The sequence below is a fragment of the Myotis brandtii genome, unplaced genomic scaffold (genome assembly GCF_000412655.1).
Source record: "Myotis brandtii unplaced genomic scaffold, ASM41265v1 scaffold68, whole genome shotgun sequence".
NCBI classification, from domain to species: domain Eukaryota; kingdom Metazoa; phylum Chordata; class Mammalia; order Chiroptera; family Vespertilionidae; genus Myotis; species Myotis brandtii.
The window spans coordinates 838859-864906 of NW_005370657.1; the positions used below are offsets into that span (position 1 = coordinate 838859).

A 26048-nucleotide genomic window follows, 5' to 3' on the forward strand; every position below is an offset into this window, starting at 1 on the left:
GAACCAGCTCAGCAGGGGCCCGTCAGAGGTGTGGCTCTGGAGCCAGCCATCCGTGGCCTCGCACACCCAAAGGAAAGGGTCCAGGAGGCGGCAGGCGGGCCCGGAAGCTCCGTGCAGGCCTCCCACCGAGTCCCAGCGGGTCCCGTGCCCTCCTCTGCCACTCACCGGGCTGTCGCCAGCTGCTTCAGCTCCTTCCAGTGCTCCACAAACTGCGCCAGGCGCTGCTGGATCTCCTCCTTCCCGATGGTGTTGTCGTCAGACAGCTTCTTCCCAGTGTCCAGGACGCCCTGCGGCCAAGAGCACATGAACAGCCACTGCTGCTGAGAGGCAGGCGTAGGCCTCAGCCTCCAGTTCACAACTCCCACGGTTCGGTTCGGGATGAGGGGCCACAGACCCTGGAGCGGCCTCCGTGAGGTGAGTGAGAACAAAGGTTTCTTCGTACGTCACCTGGGCCCATTCAATCCCGCTCCCGTCTCGGCCAGGCCCTCACCTGGACCACAGGGCCCTCACCTGGACCGCAGGCCCCTCACCAGGACCGAGGCCCCTCACCTGGACCGCAGGCCCCTCACCTGGATCGCAGGCCCCTCACCTGGATCGCAGGCTCGTGAGCAGCCAGTTCTGCCTCCAGCCGCTTGTGCTTCTTCCTCAGGTTCTGGACGCCTGTTAAGTCCCGGCCGTAGTCCTCAGAGCTCACCAGCAGCTTCTTCTCTCTGGACAACACAGGCAGGCGGTCAGTCTCTGCACCTCCATGTTTTCAACTGGAGATGTTTGGGCAAAACTGCTGTGAAATTTACAGCCCTCATGATATCCTTCACCTACATCCACCAATTCCTCCAGGAAAACAGTCAGTTTTCTGGAAAACAAAAGCCTCTATTTCCCAAATGAACAGTGTCCATGTACGTATGTGGGAGCAGGTAGTACTGTGCCTGGCTCTCAGAGGGCTGGGGTGCACTGGAGAACAAGAAGGCGCTGTGGCACTGCCCTTCAACCCCACTTTACCAAACATCCACATACCATACTCGAGAATTATAAAGACATTGATATAATTTTTAAAGTGAGGAATTAAGATATTCCCCCCTCCTTAAAATTGTCCATTTATATGCGCCATCAACTAGAAAACGTAGACTAAAATTTTGTGGGGGAGAGAGGATTAAAAACAATCTCCTCTCCTTCCTTCAAGAAGTGATGTACCCCAGCGATCTCAGGGTAGGTCTAGTGTAACCATCATGTGTCACCACCATTCAGAGGCCATCGCTGACCACTGTCACTGCTGACCTGGACATGGGAAGGAACGGAGGCATTCCACAGTGAGTGGTGGAGCTGGGACCCAGCGCAGCGTGGCTGGGAGGCCAGGCCCTTTCTGCCACTTCCCTGTCTCACCACACAGTCCAGGAGCGACCAAATCTCATGGCCAGATAGCCTGGACCTGACTCACTCAGCCCCATGGTTCCTCTGCCATTCAAGGCTCCAGGGGTGTCCTAGAGGCCCCGAGCACGAAGTCCAGGAGCACGTACTTGATCCAGGACTCCTCGTCGTCCATGTCCCGGAAGAACTGGTGCAGGCGATGGGACTCATTCAGCTTGGCCCGCCGGGAGGCTGCCATGCTTTTGATCTTCTGGAAACGACTGTTGATGGTGTCCCGCTTGTCCTTCACTTGGGAGGTGTCGAAGGCGCTGCTGGTCATCAGGCTGTCTGCCTGGCTGTTCAGGTCCTTCAGGCGATCCTGGGGGAGGGGACGTCATGGAGGGGTCAGAAATTTGGGTCCCCAGGAATACCTGCTTGAAAGTAACAGCCCAGGACGTTCTCACTGACGAAGGCTGGTTTACGATACCTTTGGTGTGGAGTGTGGATATTCTCAAAGTGTGGTGTGCGGTCCCCTGGGTTCTACAAGGTCAAAACTATGTTCATAACAACACAACTGTGTTTGTTTGCACTGATGGGCGACAGCAATGGCGTGGGGTGCTGATGCCTTAGCTCAGGGCAGGCAAACTGCACACAGAAGCCGACTCTTCACGGCCCTGCACTCCCAGGAAAAGGGGCTGCCTCACAGACACCCTTTAAAAAGCAACAAAAATTTTACCTCCATGGCTCCAATCTGTGGTTTTATTGTTTTTCCATTGAGAATTTAAAAACCGGTAGTTTTGGTTTTTCTCCTCTCAGAGGAGTGTTTCATGAAGAGGTCATTACTTAGAGTTATGTTAGGGTTTCTTCTGGGTTCAGGCATTTCGTTGGCCTCTCTGCCTTTACTTTTCCCCGTGGAAACGGCACACTGGCTGTTTTCTGCCGCCACTGCTGTGGGGATTTCCTCCCCCTCTCGTGAGGATGCCCGCCTGCTTCTGAGCCATTGCCATAGGCAGCAGGAGCAGCGCAGTTCAAGGAGGACATGGGCACTGCTTGGTGCCCCTCCGCTTTCTGCTCACCAGGGACTTGACAAGACAGGAAACTGCCCAGCAAACCAGTGTCTGCCTATGCAAACTATTTAAGAAAAAGTTCAACCCAGATCTTGTATCCTGTGACTTAGCAGTTGACTGAATTCAAAATTCATCAAAATAATATCCATTTTTGCACACTTGGATATGATACTATGGAGTAAGGTTTTGGGATTTCTGGCTGACTTATATATCTTTTGTGATATAATCAAACTTCTATCATTAGAAAATGTTTTGTATGTATTATAAGATGCCTCTTTAAAACAAACTTATGATAAAAAACATTTTAAAAAGCAGCAAAAGCCATCAACTGTACTAAATATCCCTCTTTGAGTCCATGTCACTTAAAAGCCTGAGTGACAAAGGGAAAGCACACCCTTCTGCTGCAGACTCAAGTTCAACGACTGTCCTGGGAAAGCACGTGGTGCGAGCTCACGAGCCACGTTTTCACAGACACCATTTCACTTGAAAGGTAACCAACAGACAAACTATGGCCACTCAGACTGGGATCTCACAAATACTGTGTTGAGATTAATAAAAGTGAATCTGTCACTTTAAGGACACCTCAGTTTGTTGCTGATAAAATTTTCATGAGAAAATGATAATTTTGGAAAATTTTTGTCTACGTCTATGAGCTTGTCAGCTTTCCAGTAGGCACGACTTTTGTGTTGAGACTGGTTGTGATGTTAACTAATGCGAAGATATAATGAAATGTGTCCACATTTAGAAGATCTACATAACTCAGCGAACCAGTATTTTCCAAATGATTCTGTAACTCGTGCACAGGTGAAAGATCCATTCAATACCCTGACTGGTTTGGCTCAGTGGATAGTGTTGGCCTTCGGACTAAAGGGTCCCAGGTTCAATTCCAGTCAAGGCATGTACCTTGGTTGCAGGCTTGAGCCCCAGTAGGGGGCGTGTAGGAGGCAGCTGATCTATGTTTCTCATTGATGTTTCCAACTCTCTATCTCTCTCCCTTCCTCTCTGTAAAAATTCAATAAAAATATATTTTTTAAAAAAAGAAGATCCATTCAAAGTCCAACATGGACCAGTACATTTTAATAGAAAACAATATAAAACCCGGTAAAGCTTAAGAGTCCATTTTGCAACTAACCTTTAAGAAACGACCACTTACTGAGTCTGGTGTAGTAGCAAATATTCACATTAATTATCTGAATTAAAATATGGCTCCCTTTCGAACTACCTGTGAGAGGCTGTATTTTCAGATGACACACCACAACTAACTGAGTTCAGGAGCAGCTCTGGGAAGCCAGCCATCTTCTATGAAGCTGGACATTAAAGAGATTGGCAAAAATACAACGAATGCCACTCTTGCTTTATTTCTGTTTTTGGGAAAATTTAGTAATAATTCATAAAAATGTTAACTTGTAATGGCTTATTTTAAATTAATTAATACATTTATGGATTCCCCAGGAAGTGGCAAAAACAGCTCAGTTTATGCATCCTCTCCCCACTGTAGCGTCTTCCACAGCACAGGAACAAAACCAGCCATTCCACTGCATTGGTGGAATCGGTCCACCGACCTTACTCAGATTCCACCCTTTTTTACATGCATTCATTTGTGTGTGTCGTTCCATGCAATTTTATCTTATGTGTAGATGTGTGTAATCACCACCAAAATCAAGGCACCGGCGTTGTTCTGTTAGCACGAATGAACTTCCTTGTACCTTACAGCTGCACACCTCCCCATTCCCAACCCCTGGCAACCATTAATTTGTTCCCCGCCTCTAACTTGTCATTTCAAGAATGTTATATAAATGAAGTCACATAGTATGTAACCCATTGATATGCATTAGTACAATTTAACTTTTAAAATTTATTTACTTTTAATAAAGATGAATATTGATAAATAAAGCCCACACACTCCTCAGGGCCCCTCAATAACGTTCAGAGTATAAAGTGGCCCCAAGACTACAATGTTTGAGGCCCTCAGCTTGGAGTGACAGACACCCCTCTCCTGTCCCAAATGCACAACTGTGTCCAAACACTGGCCTGGCCACCCCTCTGCTCACCTCGTGGGCAGATATATCCGCCTCCAGCAGCTGATGTTTTTTTAGCAAGTTGTTTACAGAAGCCAGATCTTTGCCGTAATCTTCAGACGCCAGAAGGGCCTCCACCTGGCAGTGAAAGACAAAAGGAAAGGCTACGGTATGGTGCATGCTGAGTTCTGGAAAACCCGGCTGCTCGCTGTTATTCGGGTCTTAGTTTGCAGGGCAGCACACCTCTCAATCACACGTTACTGTTATGCTCAGCCTGTATCAGCCCACACGGCCTAAGATGCTCTCTCTTTCTGTCAATCAAAACTTCAAGCGCCTGCGAGTTTAAATGCTACAGCTTAAGGCAGGGTCACTGAGCCTTAAAGTGGTTTGATGGCAAAATGCAGAGCAATCCCACTTCAAGGAAACTCTGCAAGGGAAAGGCTTAGCAGCGTGGGCAGAGATTACTACACAGGGATGCTCACTGCAGCACAACGTATAGTGCCCCAAACCTGGAAGACCTGAATGTCCAACCACATGGGAATGATTACATGATGGCACAACTTGGACTTGGGTAGCTATTCAAATGTTTAGGAGGAATTACTAGAGACTTGGGGATAACACTCCCAATACATACTAATAAAAATTACATCATGAGCCCAACTATATATAAAAATACAGCCACACAAGTATTCAAGTGAGTATGTACAGACTAGACATGGATAGCGCAGTGGGCTCTAAACATTGCTATTGTTACGCTTTCTGTATTCTCCAACTCTCCTACAGAGCACACTGCTAACTCTGGCTTCCTGCTCACTACACTCCCTATGGAAGAGTGGTCTCTAGTCCAAGGCCCATCAAAAATAAGCTTACTCTGCTCTAAGCATCCCTTCGCACTACTTCTCAGCCCTGCACAGCTCTCATCTGATAGTGAAGATTCTGCTAAAAGGGGAGTGGGGAGAGCCCTGACTTTCCATGGCTTTACGTTTGCTGACTGAACTACATCCAAAATGACTAGACATCTCGGCATTACCTCGGAGAGCCAGAAGTCAAAGTCCTTGATTCCGGTGTTAAAGTTCTGCTGTTTGTTGGCTTCTTTCAGTTTCTGGCTCTTTTCAGCTGACTTCTGCACCAGGAACTGCCACTGGTCAGCTAAGGCAGCCAGACGGGCCTGGGGAAGAGAAGGAGCCCTCAGAGATGGTGACATCCACGAAGAACCTGCTCTGCTAAAGCTGACCTGACACACTTGAGAGAAGGGGAGACACTCAGAGCAGCCAATCTCACTCGTGTCCCCATCGTATGCAGCCCAAAGCCTTCTGATGCGCTGAAACCAGCCCCTCTTGTCCCTGAGCCTGCGTGGAGCTGGGGCCCCTACCTTCACAGCATCCTCGCTGCCGGCACAGGCCCCGCGCTCAATCAGGGAGTTGCCGGTGTCGATGACGCCGCGGATCCGGTCGGCATTGGCGTGCAGCTCTGCTTCGAAGGCCTGGTGCTTCTGGTGCTTGCTCTAAAAACACCAAAACCACCTTTCAAAGCCTGGGCCTCACTTACATCTTCCCAGGGGGGAGGGGCTCTCAGAAGGGAGGGAGTGGCAGCAAACTTAAAGACCTGGGGGAAAGTGCCAACATTTTGAGAGAAGGCTGTTTTAGGGGCTGGGGCAGCGAAAGGAAGGGCACCAGCTCAGAACAGTGAGCTGAGTTGATCTTAAATACAGGACTGGCTATTTGGGAGTGAAGTCCTGGAATTATATACTTTCTAACATTTTGCTGAAGATCTCAACGGCCAATTGAAGTATTGAATCTACTTGAACGTCAATTTCCATCCACGACGTTCTCCTTAGTGGACAGAACGCTGACAATGACACACATACAGATCTCTATCATCTACGGCAGCGTCACTACCAAGCACTGCATATGGAGGGCCGGCCGACCCTCTGTGGCAGACTGTGGCTTCGCTGGCTTCTCATTTGGTAGCTGTCGTTATCAAAACTCCTGGATATTGTAAAAGTCCAGGCTTGAGTCCAGGTAGGGACTTCGCTTTGCTAAGAAAAGAGAGGGCTGGGAGTGGTGGCTCCTGATGCTGGATGGGCTCCTGATCCTGGGGCCTAACAGTGTTTTTATTTTAAACCACAAAGGACCAGGAGGCACGGGAACACAAGAGACAAGTGCGAGGACATAGCTGTGGCACAATTCTGGGTGAGAAACGCAGCGTCTCATGGAGAATGTTATTTGGGGGGAAAAGAACTAAAAGAAAAAAGCAGTACAGGTGGGGAAGAATTCTGCATCAAATGTTTCATTTCAGGGGCAGCAACTGTCAAAGGATGGAGCCACCTAGCTGGCTGAGCACAGCACTGACACCAAGTGGCCCTGCCGTGTCCCCAGGTGCCTGTGCCTTGGAACAAGAGCAACAAGGTCTCAAGTACCCCAAGTCCTGACCAAGCCCAATTTCCCTCTTCTTGTTCTGATGGCTCTTTGGTTTCGAATCCCATCTATTCTATTTCTTCATTTCTTCCATCCACATATGCAATTTCCGAGCTCCATGTGGATGGAAACGTCCCTTTCACCATTCCTTGGGTAATGCCCACTTTTTGCTCAGCCCTTCCCGCTGGCTCCTCTTAGGGTTGGGAGCAGATCGTCTGCCTCTCTGAGGATCCCGCACTGTCCCTCTCCCGTGACCAGCACAAAACTCTCACCCCCCACTAGACCCACGGCCCTAGGCCACTGAGGGCCACGAGCCCACGTCTACACAGAAAAGCTGATTATTTCATTTTTTAAAAGAAGCCCCTCTGGCAAGAAAGCAGTCAACTAGTGCCCCCCAAATCAAACATTGCACAGAACTTGCCTCCCTGATACACTGGGAGAGGGGACGGGGAATGAAGGGGCGCAGGCTAATGACAACAGAGAAGCCACATCCCACAGGGACACTTGAATGGAGTGTGATGGATGATTAGAAATGAAAGGATGGGTGAAGAGACACCAGCAGACTGCGTGTGACCACAATAACAAGAATCTATACAGAACACAAATACTGGAGCTCATTTAACTAAAATTTTCAGAGACAAAAAAACTTACCAGCAGCTTGGAAAGCTACAAAAACAGATTGAAATAACAAGAGTTCAGTACACTGATGTGAACACACAAATCAGCTATTAAACAGAAAACTCATTTTGCTGTCACACTTCCCCTGGGAAGCTGAGCATTTGGGGAGAGCAAACAGAAGGGGACTCTACAGACTTTTAGCAGATAGGACCATTTCAATAGAGACGGAGCAGTTGACAACTTCGCACCAGCTCAACTTATCAGGACAATGTTCAATGGCTTCCCCATGGGCACCAGGAGCTTGTTTCACAGGCGTCCCCCCCTCACAGATGCCATATTTAACACAACCTACTCAAGGGCCTCGGCTACTTTGGAGACAACAGCCAGCCGGTCCAGCTCACCTGGATGTTCGTGGGGTCCTTGTAGGACTCATCGCTTGCGGTCTGTAATTTTTCGCTGATCCAAGCCTCGATCTCATCCACGTCCCGGCTGAACTGCTGGAGGGTTTGCGATTCTCCCAGCTTTGACCTTTTTTCAATCATCTGGGCTTTAAGACGTCGCCACCTGAGCAAGAGAAACAGAGACCCAATGTGAGCACCCCTCAAACAGGACTGGCCAGGGCTCTCCCACAGGTGTGGTGGGATCTGTCAGCACCACGGGGCACCCACCTGTCCAAAACCTCATTGCGCCGGCTAGAAATGTCGCCTTTGGCATAGTGGCCGGCAGCGATGAGCTGGTCAGCAAAGGACTGCAGAGCGGCAATCTTCTCCTCCTGCGGGCAAGCGGAGGCGTGAGGTCAGGGTGGGCGAGGCGGCTCTGCCCGCCCTGGACTGCAGGTCTCGCGCAGAGCGCGGTTATTTTGGGTGACCAAGAACTAGCTGGTGCAGGATCAGAATACACTGACACTTTAGAAGGAGGAGTGTAAAAAGCCAGAAGAAAGCTTGATTTCAATCATTACTAGAGTAGAGTTTAACTCAAGATTCCAGGTCACACTGGGGTGGGGCAGGGGGCTAGGACACCAGTAAATGTCACGTACAAAACGAGGCTTAAGTGGAAAAGGTGGTCAGATTTTCAACAAAGTGATTTATAAATCAAAGCATTTTACCTCTTTCTGATTTGTTAGTGTGTTCCCTAACCCTAACCCTAACCCCGCCCCCCATCCTCACCTGCAGATATGTTTATTGACGCTAGTGAGTATGTGTGAGAGACCCCGATGTGAGACACACCAGCTGGATGCCCCCACATGGGCCCCAACTGGGGAGTGAACCTGCAACCTAGGCACGTGCCCCGATCGGGAATCAAACTCAGGACCCTTTGGTGGATGGTCGATGCTCCAACCGAGACACAATGGCCAGGGCCCCACAGCTTTATTTCCTTCCCTCTCTCAACCTTTTCCCTGTGGCTTCCCCATGACCAAAACCTCAGAATGTCTGTGTAAAGTTAAGAAAACTACTGGTGTAACTCATCTCCTGGGCTGCACAGGCGATCCTGGGAGATGTAATGGTGGCTACGCTGCTTCCTTCATGTAGTCAGTGTTGAGCACTGTCATTTGAAGAAGCTGCCAGAGCTCTCCAGCTGAATTAATCAAACCAATAACTACTTTTTATTCTAGTTGTTAACAGAGTAAAGGAGGAAAAGCCGTCGAAGATGTCAGTTGGGCCCAGCCGGTGTGGCTCAGTTGGTTGAGTGTCCCATGCACCAAGAAGTTGCCAGTTCGATTACTGGTCAGGGCACATGCCCAGGTTGGGGGCTCAATCTCCAGTATGGGGTGTGCAGGAGGCAGTCGATGGATGTTTCTCCCATCGATGTTTCTCTCCCCGCCCCCCCTCTCTATTAAAAAAAAAAAGATGTCAATTGGGCCCTGTTTGGTGTGGCTCAGGTGGTTGGAGTGTCATTCCAGAAGGTCAACGGTTCAATTCCCAATCAGGACACAATACCCAGGTTTCAGGTTTGATACCGAATCAATGTAGCTCTCTCACATTGATGTTTCTCTCTTCCCCGCTCTCTCCCTCCCTCCCTAAAATCAATAATGATAAAAAAGAATAAAAACCAACCAAACAATAAAGATGTCAATCGGGAAAAATCCAGTTCAGACTCTTAGGTACGAAGGCCTCACCTGGACATTAATGGCTTTGTCAAAGTCCTCATGTTTTTTGATCAGGGCCTCCACACTGTCCAGTGAGTCCCCTTTGTCTTCTGTATTCAAAAAGGCCTCCCGGGCGGCCATCCAGTTCTCTGCTTGCTCACAGTCCCGATGAAACAGCTAAAGAAGGGCGAGACAGTGAGAAGGCAGAGCCTTTGCAAGGAAACACCGGGCCTGAACCCCTGTGGCACACAGGAAGCTACTGTCCAGCGCACTCACCTGCAGTTCCAGGCACTGGTCCAACATCATCCTGCGCTGCGCCCAGGCCTTCTCCAGATCTGCACGCTCCTGATCTAGAATATCTAGTTTCTCCTTGATCTCTGGGCTGGCATAGTGCCCATGGGCCAACAGCTGCTGCCCAAACTGCTCAAATGCCTGGAAAGTGCCAGCCCTGGCATCAATTTCTGTCCGGTGTTCCTGCCAAGAGGAGGGAAGGGATTAGGTAACCGGCAGAAGACGCTCACTCTAATGTCAACCACCAGCTCACAACAAAGGGTGACAGGGGCAGAGGGGATGCTGAGGTCTTCCCGGCCCAGCAGAGCAACCAAGTCTCTGCTCCTCAGCAGGCAGGTCTACCCACCTGGTGTCGTTCCAGCAAAGCTTCAGCTCCGGTGACATCCTTGGCTAGCTCGTCTGAGGACACCAACCCTCGTATCCCATTGATCCAAGACATGAGATCCCTGGAAATCAGACCCACAGAGGAGCAGTCATTACGTTATTTGGCAAGCAGGCTTGCTGCCTAGGAAAGAGAGAACTAGCAACTCTTGTCTCAGAAGGCTATTTGGGGTGAATCCAGTCAATCTACCAAATGGGGCCAGATCTCTGAGCAAAGTTATGCCAAAGCCTCTTGTTCAAGTTATTTTATTTTATTTTTTAAATATATTTTATTGATATTTTACAGAGAGGAAGGGAGAGAGATAGAGAGTTAGAAATATCGATCAGCTGCCTCCTGCACATCTCCCACTGGGGATGTGCCCGCAACCCAGGTACATGCCCTTGACCGGAATCGAACCTGGGACCTTTCAGTCTGCAGGCCGACGCTCTATCCACTGAGCCAAACCGGTTTCGGCTTGTTCAAGTTATTGACATATTTTTTAAAAATAAAAAATTCCTTCGAGGAAAAATGAATAGCTTCATAACTAAGAACCTTTCCATCCTACGGAGTAATAGGTTCTAACAGAGACAAGAGCTGTGGTTACAGCCTCAAATGACCACGCCTTCTTTAGGATTGAGCCTTAAAAGTCCTAGGTCCATGCATGCATTTAATCCAGCTGCTCACAGATGTCCACATACACGGGCACAGAAATCCATGTGTAAGGCCACACGTCATATGCTTCCTTTACATCACACACCCAGAAAGGCAAGTCCATGGAAACATGAGGCAGATTCAATGGGGAGTGATTACTTATGGGGTCTGGGTGTTCTTCTAGGCCAGGGGTGGGGAATCTTTTCTCTGCCAAGGGCCAACTGGATGTTTGTAACATCAGTCTTGGGCCATACAAAATTATCCACTTAAAAATTAGCCTGCTAACCCTAGCTGGTCTGGCTCAGTGGATAGAGCATAGGACTGCAGACTGAAGGGTCCTGGGTTCAATTCTGGTCAAGGGCACATGCTTGGGTTGTGGGCTAGATCCCCAGTGTGGGGCGTGCAGGAGGCAGACAATCAATGATTTCCTCTCATCATTGATGTTTCTCTTTCTCCCTCTCTGAAATCAGTAAATACATTTAAAATAATAAAAATGCTCTCTCTCTAAAAAAAAACCCAGCCTGCTATATTTGGTCAAACATTTAATTAACTCACCCCCTAATGTCTTGGCAGGGCCAGACCAAATGATTTCTCAGGCTTTATATGGCCCTCGGGCCGGATGTTCCCCATGTTCTAGGGTGATGAAGTTTCAAAACTAGAGAGTGGGTGGTTGCATGACACTGTGAATACACTAAAGTGACCGTTTCATGACTTTTACTTCAAAGAAAACAAAACACAACTGGGACCTCCTACCAGAGGCCCTGAAGGCGAAGAGCACCCGGGCCTGCTCCCTTCCCAGCAGAGGACATGCCCCGGCAAACGCACACAAGACAGGAGCGTGGGAGAGCACCGTTAGCACAAAGACATACAAAAGAAACGCTTGTCCTAAATGGTACTACTAAACAAGTAGAAGGCTATGCAGCCTTAAAAAGACTGAAGTCCCAGATCATGGGACATTCCACAAGACGACTGCCCTGGGCTTTCAGAAAGGTCAGTGACTGAGGGCAGAGGGGTTCTGCTCTAGATGACGGAGACCAGCCTACCAAATGCAGATAGTAACTCTCAACTGGATCCTCCATCAAAAAATAAGCCCTGCAAGCCCTGACCGGTTTGGCTCAGTGGCTAGAGCGTCGGCCTGCGGATTCAAGGGTCCCAGGTTCGATTCCAGTCAAGGGCATGTACCTTGGTTGCGGGCACATCCCCAGTGGGGGGTGTGCAGGAGGCAGCTGGTCGATGTTTCTCCCTCATCAATGTTTCTAACTCTCTATCCCTTTCCCTTCCTTTCTGTAAAAAATCAATAAAATATATATATATATTTTTAAAAAGCCCTGCCTGTGAGGCAGATCTGAGATGAATGGAAGGAACTACACGAGCCTAACCAAATCCTGCTGTCTTAGTGCGGGGTTTCTTAGTGGCCATCCAAACGCAGGCAGGTGGGAGGAGACCTTGTTCCCGGGAGCTGCCCGCTGAAGGACTGGAGGTAAATACCAGGCACCTGCAACCTACTGTCATGTGGTTCAGAGAAACCAAAGCACAGATTTAGAGCTAACGCAAATGCCACAAAAAGTTTGGGACAGGTGAAGGGTATCCTGGGTGTGCACTGTTAATTCTCTCCATTTCTCAGCAGACTTGAAATGTTTCTAAATAAGGAAAATGGAGAAGACTAAGCCATATCCGTATTAAGTGAAAACTCTGTTTAAGGAAGAAACAGCGCTTGGCAGGGGAGGGGAGCTGTGTGTGCCTCTGTGCGCACACACTTGGCGGAAGAAGAGAGTGATTTTTGCCTTTTTGGCAGTCAGTAGTTTGAAGGAAATGACCCCTGAGAGGCCCCCTGCCCCAGGGCTGAGTGAATGCTGCGTGCTTTACCGGAAGTCGCTCAGGAAGCGCTGCAGGTCGTGGGAGTCGCCCAGCTTGGCCTTGCGCTGGTCCGCACGCTTCCCCAGGCTGCTCCACGCCTGGTTTAACTCGGTGCACTTCTCCTGCAGGTCCTCTGCGGACTCAGGGTGGGACTGGATCAGGCGCTCGGCTGTGTCCCCAAGGGAGTTTACCTGGCGGAGGAGAGTGTGAGGAAGCAAGAGCTCAGGGGCTCTGCTCCACGGAACCTAAGAGCTGCCGCGGGCACAAATGCAGAAGAGGACTCTGCGGCTCCCACCTTGTCTCCGAGAGCCGCGAGGTCCCTCTCAAAGCCCTCGTGCTTGCGCTGCAGGGCTTGGACGCTGGCCAGATCGTGGCCATAATTGTCTGTGTTTAGAGCCTGGTTCTTCTCCTCAATCCATTCTTTAGTTTCGTCAGCATCTCTACAGGCGAGACACACGTTCACGTTAGTCAGTGCCGAGACAGCTGCCTTGACTATTCTTAGCCGGCACAGGCACAGCTGTCAGGGGGACCACCACTAGTCCAAGCGCAGATACACTCACTCCCTCAGCAGGATTTACCAAGCCCCCGCCCCGTCACACACAGGCCCAGGGGCCAGAGCACAAATGCCAACCGGCTCCAGCTGTCACTCTGAGGCGTCAGCAGGTGTGGGGACGGTGGCAGTGTCCCCTCCCAGCCCTGCGCTGCTGCTCACCTGTGGAACCTCTGCACCTCATGCGCGCTGCCCAAGAGCTGGCTGCGCTCCTCGGCCAGTTGCTGCAGGGACCGCCACCGCTCGTTCAGCTCCTGCAGGACAGTGATGCGTCAGCTCTTTGATAACCCCTCTCTGTCAGGCCTCCCCAGACTCTGGGGAAAAGGCCAAAAAACTGGTGGTTTCACATGAAAGGAAAGGCTGGGGCACAGAGAATGTTCTCTCTCCAGCCTTCCCAGTTGAAAACATTTGTACAGAACTACAGCAAAATCCAGGCGGCCACAACCTTGCCACAGCTAGCCATGTCCGACGGCGTGAACACTCCATCCCTGATCTGGAATCACCCTGGAAACAGCAGGAGATGCTGCTGACTCATCCTCACTGTCAGCTCCCAGGCCAGTACCCAACACATAGCAAGTGCTTCATGCATGACTGCCTAGTGGACAAACCTGAGTCCACGGCTCCTGAACAGGAGCCCGCTGTCCCATCACCAGACCCGAGAAGCGTGGCAGCGCTGCGGACTTTCTCTGCCGGAGACAAGCCACCCTCGGGTCCAGAAAGGGAGGCTCAACCTCTGCTGTGAGGAGGCCAGAGGGACAGCCACAGCCGTCCTTGCAGCTCCAGGCCCTACTGGATCCTACGGGAAGGCTAACTCTGGTAAGACCTGGCGAGTTTTTGGTGGAAAAGTGAACCTTGGTGCACAAGCAGAGTTAACATTTGCCAGGACGCCCTCAGAGCAAGGAGAGTGACGCGTGCTACAGCTCACGCATTAATTAGGACAAGAGCTGCGTGCGAGAGGAGAAGGAAGCGGAGAGGAGAGCGGGAGGCAGGGAGCAGCCGTGCTTCCTTACCTTGATGGAATTAAAGGTGGCCACGGTGTGAACCATCAGGCGAGCAGACTATGTAGAGGAGGAAAGCAGAAGAGCAAAACTAATCAAGTGTCTGTCAATTAAGGGACAGAAATCTGAGATTCAAGTACCATTCATTAGCTCCCAATTGTCAACCAAAATTATCTTAAAGGAATCTGTCAAAATTCTGAGCAGAGGCATTAATTAAAGGTATCAACCACAAGAAAGCCATGAAAAGACCCAAGTGCACAATTAGACCAACTCAATGATTAATTTTTCTTGATGAAGAGTGAAAAGAAAACGGTGAAAATTACAATTAAAACAAGTGTTTGGAGAGAAAAACCGTTTAAAGGCCAGTGAGTGTCTTTTTCTTGCCCACACTACAGGAGAACAGTCCAGAAAACATATTCAACTTAACAAATGCTGGCAGCTGAGACGGTTTTTAACATTCAAGTAGATGAATAATTTAATTTCTAATTATGGTTACTGGGTTGCAGTTCTTTTTAAGTGTCCCCTTGACTTAAGGGCAACAGCCCTCACGAGATGGAAAAGTAAACCAATGAATTAGCTTTCTTCCGGTCAACGTAGCTACTTCTTAAAAACCATGTTTCTCTTGGGATCTCACAGAGAGATCCCTAGGTGAGATCCCTAGTTCTGAGATCCCTAGTTTTATCCGAAAGAAACTGCCTTGGCATTGCACTGTGATGCCCATAATCTTATAGGAAGTAAAAAAGGGGGAGGGGCTGGTGGGGTAAGGACAAGCTTGGATGCAGGGACTCAGGATCTCAAATGCCCCTACGATACGCCCAGGTGACATTTTCAACCAGTGTGGGTGTGCATAGGATTCAGAAGGCAGACACCACTGTCTCCGGCCCTTTCAGAAATAAGAGCTTTGCTATTCACAAAGCCATCTGAAATACATTTCTGAAAGAATACTTGTCAGCAGAAAAACTACCTGGAGGTCAGACTGATAAGGTCGTTGCCCACTCATGTCATCGTTGATCAAACTTTGCTCTGTAAGAATTAAGACTGGCCCAGCCAGTGTGATCAGTGGTTGAGCATCGGCCCATGCACTAAGAGGTCGCCGGTTCAATTTCTGGTCAGGGCAAATGCCAGGGTTTCAGGCTGGATCCCCAGTAGGGGGCCTGTAGGAGGCAGCTGATCCATGTTTCTCTCTCATCCACATTTCTATCTCTTCCTCTCCAAAATAAATAAAAACATACTTAAAAAAAATTTAAGATATAAAAAAGGGAAGTGGAATTAAAGGGAAAATGCCTCCCACCCAGTTTGGAACCTATTTAATGAGAGGATAGTCAGAGCCCAGAGGGTGGAAGGCCGAGAAACACACCCTTCACCGAGCCCTCCCCTCCGGCGACAGGTGAGAAGCACCCCCGGGGCAGGGGGGGTACTGGTGTTGGGAAGCCTTTTGCTTTGAGGCTCCCACACCCTCGTCACTGAAAGGCACACTTTCATCAAGTAGAAACCCGCTCTATCTAATGCCAGCCTATAAGCCAAGTGCTGAATCGCTGCAGAGCTGGGGGAGGAAAGACGCTCCGGGTCTAGGACCTAGGCCACTGGCCCCATAATCACAGCTGCAAACACTCACATAACAAAGCTCCAGCCTGCACTCCCGGGCAAGCGCCACCCGGACAAGTCAGAAATAATGTCCCCTTCCATCTCCCCTCAGGGCTCGGAGGAGAAAGCGGGCAGGCAGGCAGAGGATGAAGGCGCTTCCTCTCCTCCTCCTCCTCAGTCTTTCTGGTTCCTGTCATGCCCTCTTGCACTGCAACCCTACCCGTGGGAGCATGCCTAACTACGTGGTACACCTCTGCAAAGTCCATCCTGGCAGCGCCATGGGTAATCAATACCATCTAACTCAGCGGTTCTCAACCTGTGGGTCGAGACCTCTTTGGCGGTCGAACGACCCTTTCACAGGGGTCGCCTAAGACCATCCTGCATATCAGATATTTACATTACGATTCATAACAGTAGCAACATTACAGTTATGGAGTAGCAACGAAAATAATTTTATGGTTGGGTCACAACATGAGGAGCTGTATTTAAAGGGCCAGAAGGTTGAGAACCACTGATCTAACTGAAATCGTGAGTACTTGCACGGGAACAATTTACAAATGTCTATTAAGTATCACATTGCGCTCTAACCGGTTCGCGCTCAGTGGATAAAGCGTCAGCCTGCGGAGTCAGGGGTCCCAGGTTCGATTCCGGTCAAGGGCATGTACCTTGGTTGCAGGCACATCCCCAGTGGGGAGTGTGCAGGAGGCAGCTGATCGATGTTTCTCTCTCATCGATGTTTCTAAATCTCGGACTGAAGGGTCCCAGGTTCGATTCCGGTCAAGGGCATGTACCTTGGTTGCGGGCACATCCCCAGTGGGGGGTGTGCAGGAGGCAGCTGATCAATGTTTCTCTCTCATTGATGCTTCTAACTCTCTATCCCTCTCCCTTCCTCTCTGTAAAAAAATCAATAAAATATATTTTAAAAAATCAATAAAATATATTTTTTTAAAAAAGTATCACATTGCAAGAGAGAACATATTCAAAGAAAGTAATGCCAGAATCAGAAGGAAACCAGTCCAAACAGTCCAGAAATGACTAAAAGCTCAAGACAAGCCTGAATACTCAGAAACAGGCCCACCAGAAAAATACATCAAATGTTTTTGTTCCCACAAAACCTTTGGAAACGATTATTTGCAAAGGAGTTCTTACCTTCCAGGGGGAGGCTGTCTTGGAATCAGTATCATCCTGTTCAAAGAAGAAGGAAGAGTTTAGGCAGCCACATAACTGACACAAAACCAGCCAACTTGCTTTTTCATGGTGGGGAGGCCACAGAGAAATGAACCAGAACAGCTTTTCCTCTGTGACTTAGAGCTTATCATTGGCTGGTAGCAAACCACAAAGCTACTTGAGGAAAAGGAAGCAAACGAATGGAAGAGAAAACTTCTAGTTTTTTAATGCAGGAGAAGAAATGCAGGAATTTAATCTGAAAACAACCAACAATTCTTTCATAGGATTTTTTTTAAGGGACAGTAATCCCTGGACAGTGTGGCTCAGCTGGTTGGAGCGCTGTCCGTGCACCGAACAACTGCCGGTTCGATTCCTGGTCAGGGCACATACCCAGGTTTTGTGTTTGATCTCCAGTTGGGGCATGTACGAGAGGCAACAGATTGATGTTTCCCTCTCTCTCCCCCTCCCTCTAAAAATATTAATTAATAAAAACATACTTTTTTTACAAAAAGGGAGTAATAAGCGTAAAACTACTTAAAAAACGTTTTTAGAAAGCTAAAGAGATAAAAACTTTTTGGTCTTTTGGAGAATGGCAAGGGGAAACCAATGTCTGCTATTTCTTTTCCAGATTTTCACACACAAAAGGCATCTTGGAGGGTCAGAAGCAGAAATCTTTAAGAGGCTGTTGACTCTATATTCTTCCCCAGGTCTATTCCTTCTCATGTCCAACTTCCACACGGAGCACCTGGGACTTACCCTGGGCATCATGCCATACACCTCCTACAAGGAAAAAGGGAAACCAGTGTTACCAGAGGAACACACACCTCTCAGTCAGTAACACTCGCTCCTGTCAAACCTGGAGACACAGGAGAGAATTAAAAACCCCCACAAAAAAACACAGTGCAACTGGCCAGAAGAACTTCTTAAAATTTACTAGAACTCAAGTGTTTATTCGTAAAACCCTTTAATTAAAGGAATATAGGAGCTTATTATTAGTTAAAGGTCATAAAACTTTGAACAACTTTCACAATATTTTTTTTTGTTTTTTTGTTTAACTTTCACAATATTTAATGGGCATAAGGAGAGGACGGTGTGTTTCCCCTATGGGGTGAAGGTAACAGATATTGGCCACGAAGTGAAACAAAATGGTTCGGGTCACACAGGGTCCTGACCTGCACCCTGGCCACAACTCTGTATAAAACACTGCTTGTTGGACGGTGAAAACAGGGGAGAACCGAGTTGCTTTCTTCTGTCCCTGGAGCCTCCCTCGGGGCAGGACCCACACACCCACCTGCTGCTGCACGGCCTGCACCTCCTCGGCCATCAGACCTTCAGACTCCAGGTCTTCAGCCACCTTGTTAATGTCCTTCAGTCGTGACTCGTTGGCCTTTAGATCCTTTAAAGCAAAAGCCATAATAACCAAGACCCATTAGAGCAATTCAAAGAAGGAGGGCAACAGAGATTCAGGAACTACAGTTTTGCGTCTGTAAGTTTCTGTTTAATAGATTTTCTACAAATAGGTTTTTCTATTTCTCGATAGTGACATAAATCAGGAAACCCTGATTGTCACTAGAATGGAAGTAAAAAACAATCGGGTATTGGAAATAGTGTGTTTCCAATTTAATAAACTGTAGTTAACCAACCATTATTCTGATCGGATGGAAATTTTTTTAAACCTCTTTGGGAGAGAGGACACAATGTTTTAAAAATGTGATGAAATCTTAATGCCAGCCACTAAGAGAGACCCGCCGTCCCCCCCGCCCCCCCGCAGCTATTCTGATGGATTGTAAGAATACTTTTAAATTGAAGAATGAATAAACAAAATGTGGCATGTGGGTACAATGGAATATTACTCAGCCATAAAAAGCAGTGACGTACTGATATTGCTGTAAGGATGAGCCCTGAAAACATTACGCTCCGTGAAAGCAGTCAGTCACAAAAAGTCACATAACATATGATTCCATTTATATGAAATGTCCAGAATATATAAATCCAAAGACAAAAAAGCAGATCTGTGGGTTGCCATGGACAGGGAAGTGATGGAGAGTAACTACTTAATGGGTACATGGTTTCCTTTTGAAGCGATACAGATGTTTTGGAGCTAGATAGAGGTGATGGTGGTACAACACGGTGAATTTACCAAGTGCTTCTAAATTGTACACTTTAAAATGGTTTACGGCCTGGGGGGCTAGAAGAGGTCAATGAGGGGGGAAAAAGGGAGACATATGTAATACTTACAACAATAAAGATTAAAAAAATTAAAAAGTAAATAAAAATAAGTAAAACAGTTTACTTATGTGAATTTTACCCCAATTAAAAAACAGGCCCTAGCTGGTTTGGCTCACTGGATGGAGTGTCAGCCTGTGGACTGAAGGGTCCCAGGTTCAGTTCTGGTCAAGGGCACATGCCTGGGTTGCAGGCTCGATCCCGAGTAGGGGGCATGCAGGAGGCAGCCAATCAATGATTCTCTCATCACTGATGTTTCTCTCTCTCTCTTTTCCTCTCTAAAATCAATAAAAATATAAAACAAAAACAGTCCTAGCTGGTTTGGCTCAGTGGATAGAGTGTCAGCCTGCAGACTGAAGGCTCCTGGTTCAATTCCGGTCAAGGGCACATACACGGGCTGTGGGCTCAGTCCCTAGAGGGTGTGCAGGAGGCAGCCAATCAATGATTCTCTCTCATCATTGACGTTTCTATCTCTCTCTCCCTCTCCCTTCCTCTCTGAAATCAATAAAAACAAAACAAAAAACCCACTTTTATACATTTTATATTTTAGGTTTAGAAAAGTTCTAAACCAACATGTAGAGAAAATTGCATTGTATGTCCTTGGAACTAAACAGATTCAAGAAAAGTTTGGGTTAAAGGCATTTAAAAATAGCTACACAGATGGTAGGACATAACATGTTATTTTCATTCTAATAACCTGCAGTAAAAAAAAAATCAAGAGCACCAAGTCTTTAAACAATTTTTGGCCCATCGGCAAGACCTCCCGTACCTTCTGGAAGTCATCGAACTTCTTCTGCAGCACCTCCACCTGCTCCAAGTCTGCGGCAACCTCCTCGCTGGTCAGGGCCGCTTCCTTCTCATTGATCCACTGCTGCAGCTCGTTCGCTTCACGGAACAACATAAACTTCTTGCAACTCTTCTCCAGCATGCCTTTGCGCTTCTCACCCAGTTCCAGCAGAGAACGGTATCTGATGTCATTCAAGAGGGTGACAAGAGGGGCAAGGAAGGCAGTTAGCGTCTTACAGAGGCTATGTCCCTAACATCAAGGAAACCACCAGGCGTCTCCAAGACGTGATCCAAGGCCATGAGTTTGGAATGAGGCTGCCCTGATGATGAAGTGTCAGGCGCAGATGAAGAGCCTAAGGACCCGACAGCCTCCGGGATAAGCATCCATGTTCTGTTCACCCCTGGTGGCCAGAACAGCCAGACACACTCATCCCCAGGCCAACTTTGCACTGACAACATCATAACCACAAATGAGGGAAACCCAGCGTTCAGCACAGTGACACAGGGTTCATGCAACTACAGCTGAGAGATGAGATGAGTTTGCTGGGTAGAATGTACAGAGTTGTTCCCTCTTATAATCAACACTCTGAGCAGCCCCCAAGGAGATGGGCTTTAAATAGCCTCATACAGAATGTTAGCACCTCTGAAAAAGGACATTTCTAAGATGATATATTTACTTCTCAGGAAGTTTTGGCAACTTCAGAAGGAAAATCAGGTAGAGTACAGAGTATCTGTACCATCTGATTAGTTGAAAGATTTCTTAAGATGAACCCAAGAATATTCTAGCTCTTGGGAACTAATATACAAAAGGCTAAATTCCTATTATCTTTGATGACAAAAAATGACAAAAATTAGGCTCATTCTCAAATTTAAGCTTCCTAAAATGAAATAAAAAAGCAACGAGTTACCAAGAACCAGAACACTTTAACAAGAGGCACAACATTTCCTTCTTGCTACCAAGGATCACTAGAGGACCGGCTGTCAGGCCTGCTGCTGGCCCACCACAGAAGCCAACAGGAGGGGGACCCAACAACACTCTGAACATACAACTGCACAAGGAAGCCACCAAAGAGCTAAGCGGCCATCAACTGACAGCTTCACCGACACCTCTACCTGTGCAAGCGGAAGCGGAGGCACGGACACGGTCCCGCCCTCCACCTGGTCTTTCTGTATGAACAAATGCCCTCACAAGAAGCGGCAGGGGATGGGCAGGCATAGCCATGGACACAGGCGCTCAGCAAGGCTTCGCCTACTCACAGTTCTTCCACCTGTTTCATACGCAGGGATACACTGCCGGCCTCCTTAGTTATGCGTGTCCTGCACAGAGGGGCACAGCAAAAGCATGCACAGATTAGTGGGGCTCACCCCCAGGGGTGAGAAGCGGCAGCTCCGACTGGTGCCTGGATGGTGGATGCACCAAGTGGGGAAAATTAGGGAGTCATTGAAAAGCTCTTGGAAACAGGCCAGGCCATGAGTAAAATCACGTAAATTAGAAATAGCAGGGAGATTCAATCAGAGTTAGTTCGCCGTCACTTTCCTGGAAAGGCAGCCATGCGACGGCAGTCAGCTTTCCTGTGCTGAAACACCAGCGACTTCAGAGGAAGGCCGGGGGATCAGATTTTACTGAGAGCTAAGTATGCAACTTTAGTCATCTGTTTGGTCCACTTTTCTGCTCTCATATTTGATATAGGCCCACTCTTGTCTTAACCATAACAGAGCATCTGTAAGTGTACAAATAACTGATCTTTTCAGGGACCATCAGGGTCAGAAAAGCTCTATTATTCTACACTCTAGTGCCAACATATTTCCTGGGTCTCTGCCAAATGTCCAAAGCTGTTGACATCCTTAGCGGAGTTAGGTATGTCACACAGGAGGGGCACAGGTCACCTGGGGCTCAGCTCTGGGAAAATGGACAGAGCCAACACTAAGTAAATCCCACTCTCAGAACATAAGCCACAGCAGAGAGAGCAGCTCTTTAACAGCCTTTTAACGGGGCCGAGCTGCAGAACATCTGAACGTGCAATGTGAGAAAGGAGCTCCTGAACTGGAGGACAACGGTTCAGATCTTAATGCTCAGAAAAATGCTGTTTCGTAAAAGCAGCTCACAATGCGGGGAAGAAAGAAACAACGGAAAATAAAGGCGTCAGTCAGGGATCTGCGGCTCGAACAGGGTTCTTGGGTAAAAAGCGACGTGGGGTAAGGGGGAGGAGCATGTCCCCGAGTTTCACGGGCACCAGAACACTGGCCCGGAAGCCGCAGCACGCTGCCTAGCCCTGGGCCCCTGGGTGCTACGATTGGGCCCCGAGTGACACCAGGACCTCTGCGATTGACTGTGTCGTCCTTACTGATTGTCAATCTGCTCCTGCCGCAGCGCGATGCTGCCTTGCTCCTCCAGCAGGTTCTCCCGGGAGGCCGACTGGGCGGGGTCCAATTTCTTCACGTACGCGGCTGGCACAAAACCCTGGCGATCGTTCACTTCCACTTTCCACCAGTCCTAAGGAAAGAGAGGGAGAGCAGTGACAGCAAATTCCTTCCCTGAGGAAGGGAGAAACCAAGGAGGCCTGTGTGTGCGCGCGCGTACGTTTGTGTGTGTGTGTGTGTGTGTGTGTGTGTGCACGCTCGCTCACATGCACACACAAAGGAGAACTCTAATCACATTAAGAGGATCTCCTGATAGTGTCAAAATCACTTGGCAAAAAGACTGAAACTTTGGTCCCCTCGTGACCTGTCGAGCATGGAGAAGGTCATGAGTTAAGTAGCAATGACACCCAACATGAAGGCCATTCTTCCCTCGACTTAGAGCCCAGAACTGTGCTGTCCCACGCTACAGCCGGGAGCCACATGTGGCTATGTAAATTTCAATAAATTAGAATAAAATAAAAAACTTCAGTTGCACTGGTCACACTTGAAATGCTTAATAGTCACATGTGGTAGTAACTACTGGAGAGCCAGCACTTAGAAGATTTCCACCACCATAGAAAGTCCTATTGGATAATGCTTCTCCTGAGGAAACCAGGGTGGGACCAAGGTGTTGGTTTAGGTTTAAATTAGCGTCAACAGAAAGATAAGAATCCTGGGTTTTCTCATATTCTTGACTAGGGAAAACTGGGGTGTGGGAATAAGGAGGTTCTTAGCAACAGCTGGGGACATTTGTCCACACTGACCACAATGAGAGGTGACAGCCTTTGGGAGCGTCAGATAACATGTGGAGTATCATGCACCTCACTTCAAAGCCACTGTCAGATAGAATGTCTAGGAAGAAAGGCTACGGAGCCAGGCAGCATGGAGCTGTGAGAAGACAGAGCCTAAGGGGTGACGTCATGGCTGTCTGCGACTACCCACTCTAGCCATACAGCTGAGATTAAGAACCAACAGGTACAAGGTATAGATCTGCAGTTGTATACAGCAAACTCTGCCTCCAAAGAAAGAGTGTGGAGTGTGCAGCTGTGAGTCACTGTACTGCCTGTGGGTATCTAAGAAGACAGACTGATTACCTTCATGATGATGCACAACACAGGTAAGAGAAACCTATATTAAAGCAGACTGACTAGGAAACTCCAAATTCTAAACCAGCCTCATTTTACAAAGACACAGTAACCCAAAGACACCCAACCTGAGCAACACTGGTGCTGCTGATGGAAACCAACACGCAACCCCAGTCTGCCTTGCCTTGTTGGTGCTGTTGAGCAAGGTGAGGATATCGCCTTTCTTCATGGTGACCTCTCGAGGACTCTTCTCCTGATAGTCATAGAGAGCCAACACCAGCTCCTTCCCAGTCTCATCGTCCATGGGGGCCACTTGTTGCTAAAAAGCAAACACGGTTAAATCAAGGACGTTTATGACATGTTATGGAAGCACATGACAGAGTTCAACTTCGACAGCCGTACCAAATTCACCAAATACACATTCATGAGCATTCTAGGATGCTACCAATAAAATCCGATTCAGGAACTTTAGCTCTCTGGTGTCTTTAAAAATCTCATTTTAAACCATCTACAAACCTCTGTCTCATAAGCCTTAGAGTAAGGCCACAAGAATGTTGCCCAGGACAGTAACTCCTGCTGGCAGACGCTGGTTCCTGCCTGTCCCCGGCCTCCCCCTGGCAACGTGTCACCGCTGAAGGGGAAGCCACACTCACCCGGCACGACTGCGCTTGCTCTCGCAGAGCCTGAATGCTGCTGCCGTAGGCGCTGAGATCCGACATCAAAGCTTCGTGTTTCTTCAGGAGAGCCTGAAACCAAAACCACACCAACCCTGTGGAAGGCGCCAGAGGCTCCTCCAACGGCATCACCCAATGAGCCATCCCCTCTGAAATCTTGTTTAGTGATGACTGGATCGCTTCCTGCTCTACACTTTCTCTCCCTTTTTAATAAACATTTAATTTGGAGGAAATATTAACTGTGACCTAACAGTATTTTTTCACTCTGCCTTTACGTATTTACTTATGCAATATGTGAAATGCATAAGGAGACATAAAGAACAGTATCGACTGAACCCATCACCATCTTAGGAAATAAACTGCCAATCGGACAGCTGGCTGGGGACACGCCCTCCTGGAGGGCATTCCCGGCCCGCCCCCCCTCGCCACAGCCAGTGCTGCTTTCTTCACCACCATTTTCTTTTCTTTTCTTTTTTTAAAATATATTTTATTGATTTTTTTTTTTACAGAGAGGAAGGGAGAGAGATAGAGAGTTAGAAACATCAAAGAGAGAAACATCAATCAGCTGCCTCCTGCACATCTCCTACTGGGGATGTGCCCGCAACCCAGGTACATGCCCTTGACCGGAATCGAACCTGGGACCTTTCAGTCCGCAGGCCGACGCTCTATCCACTGAGCCAAACCGGTTTTGGCGACCACCATTTTCTAAGCTTTTCAGTTCTCCCATCTTTTGGGAGAACCAAATACTGTTCATGTCAATATTCGACACATTTTGGTTTTTTGTGATGACTGGCAAGAAAACAGCTTCAGGGACTACACCTAGACTTTTATGAATAAAATGTAAGAGTTTCAGTCAAAAAACAGAGGCCCAGCAAAGCACTGTGTTAATGTATACATGCATATGGTGGAGGGACGACAGGACACGAGAACGGCAAAGTGTGAACAACGAAGGAAGGTGACAGGTAGTGTCCTCTTTCTTTTCAGCAGGACCGCATTCCCATCATAAAAAGTAAAGAGACCCCAGATGCCTTAGAAACACAATCAATCATGACGCTGCACCTTCCCAACTTGGTCACTTTCCCCGCTAGCCTCCCAGCCCGAGCCCTGGGGCAGGATCCCCAGCAGCACCATGTTCCCCGACCCGGTCACCTCAGCGGAGTCCTCGTCCTTCCCGTAGTCGGTGCTGCCCACAATGGGCTCCTTCTCCCGCATCCAGGACTCGGCCTCATTGGCATCGGCAAAGTACTGCTGGGCTTGCAGCGAGTCCTCCAGGTCTTGCCGCCGCTGCGAAGCTTTGGATTTGAGTGACTCCCACTTCTGGTTCAATTCATTAAGCTTGGCCTTCACGTCCTCCGCAGCAAAATGGCCTGGGAGGGAGGCAGGGGGAGGAAGGACAGGGAAAAGCATTTGACATGCTGCAGGACAAAAAAGGCCTGAGTGTTCACTTTCTGTCATTACATGTTGGTGAGCCAGGCCTCTTCATATTTCCAAATTCATGAGTAGCCCAGGTTCCAACCCTTTAACAGGTTTGCTCATTTTTGCCTCCTCATAAAGAAATAAAAATAACAGCATTCCGCCGAAACCGGTTTGGCTCAGTGAATAGAGCGTCGGCCTGCGGACTGAAGGGTCCTGGGTTCGATTCCGGTCGAGGGCATGTGCCTGGGTTGTGGGCACATCCCCAGTGGGAGATGTGCGGGAGGCAGCTGATCGATGTTTCTCTCTCATCGATGTTTCTAGCTCTCTATCTCTCTCCCTTCCTCTCTGTAAAAAATCAATAAAATATATTTTAAAAAAAAATAAATAAACAAATAACAGCATTCCCATAGTTCTCAGTCACTGAGACCCCGGCTCAGAGAGGTTAAGGTCTA

General features: G+C 48.4%; 1 protein-coding gene across 8 annotated transcripts in view; it reads right to left on the reverse strand.

The window, feature by feature from the left end:
- Positions 1–26048, reverse strand: part of SPTAN1 (spectrin, alpha, non-erythrocytic 1) — a 59334-nt gene that overhangs the window by 11179 nt on the left and 22107 nt on the right. For 2 of the 8 annotated variants that reach the window (XM_005881394.2, XM_014529308.1), the window contains 25 exons: positions 25330–25547; positions 24160–24252; positions 23691–23825; positions 22367–22515; positions 21279–21338; positions 20005–20203; positions 18301–18405; positions 17766–17789; positions 16992–17027; positions 14271–14318; positions 13423–13514; positions 13006–13150; positions 12720–12901; positions 10188–10287; positions 9827–10024; positions 9581–9727; positions 8133–8236; positions 7866–8028; positions 7498–7512; positions 5802–5933; positions 5460–5597; positions 4463–4567; positions 1515–1723; positions 590–710; positions 166–287 (listed from right to left, as the gene is read on the reverse strand). In XM_005881394.2, the coding sequence (XP_005881456.2) occupies positions 166–287; positions 590–710; positions 1515–1723; positions 4463–4567; positions 5460–5597; positions 5802–5933; positions 7498–7512; positions 7866–8028; positions 8133–8236; positions 9581–9727; positions 9827–10024; positions 10188–10287; positions 12720–12901; positions 13006–13150; positions 13423–13514; positions 14271–14318; positions 16992–17027; positions 17766–17789; positions 18301–18405; positions 20005–20203; positions 21279–21338; positions 22367–22515; positions 23691–23825; positions 24160–24252; positions 25330–25547 (3040 nt within the window). The remainder of the gene's footprint in view (positions 1–165; positions 288–589; positions 711–1514; positions 1724–4462; positions 4568–5459; positions 5598–5801; positions 5934–7497; positions 7513–7865; positions 8029–8132; positions 8237–9580; positions 9728–9826; positions 10025–10187; positions 10288–12719; positions 12902–13005; positions 13151–13422; positions 13515–14270; positions 14319–16991; positions 17028–17765; positions 17790–18300; positions 18406–20004; positions 20204–21278; positions 21339–22366; positions 22516–23690; positions 23826–24159; positions 24253–25329; positions 25548–26048) is intronic. The other 6 variants (XM_005881395.2, XM_014529309.1, XM_014529312.1 and 3 more) reach the window with 4 other exon arrangements.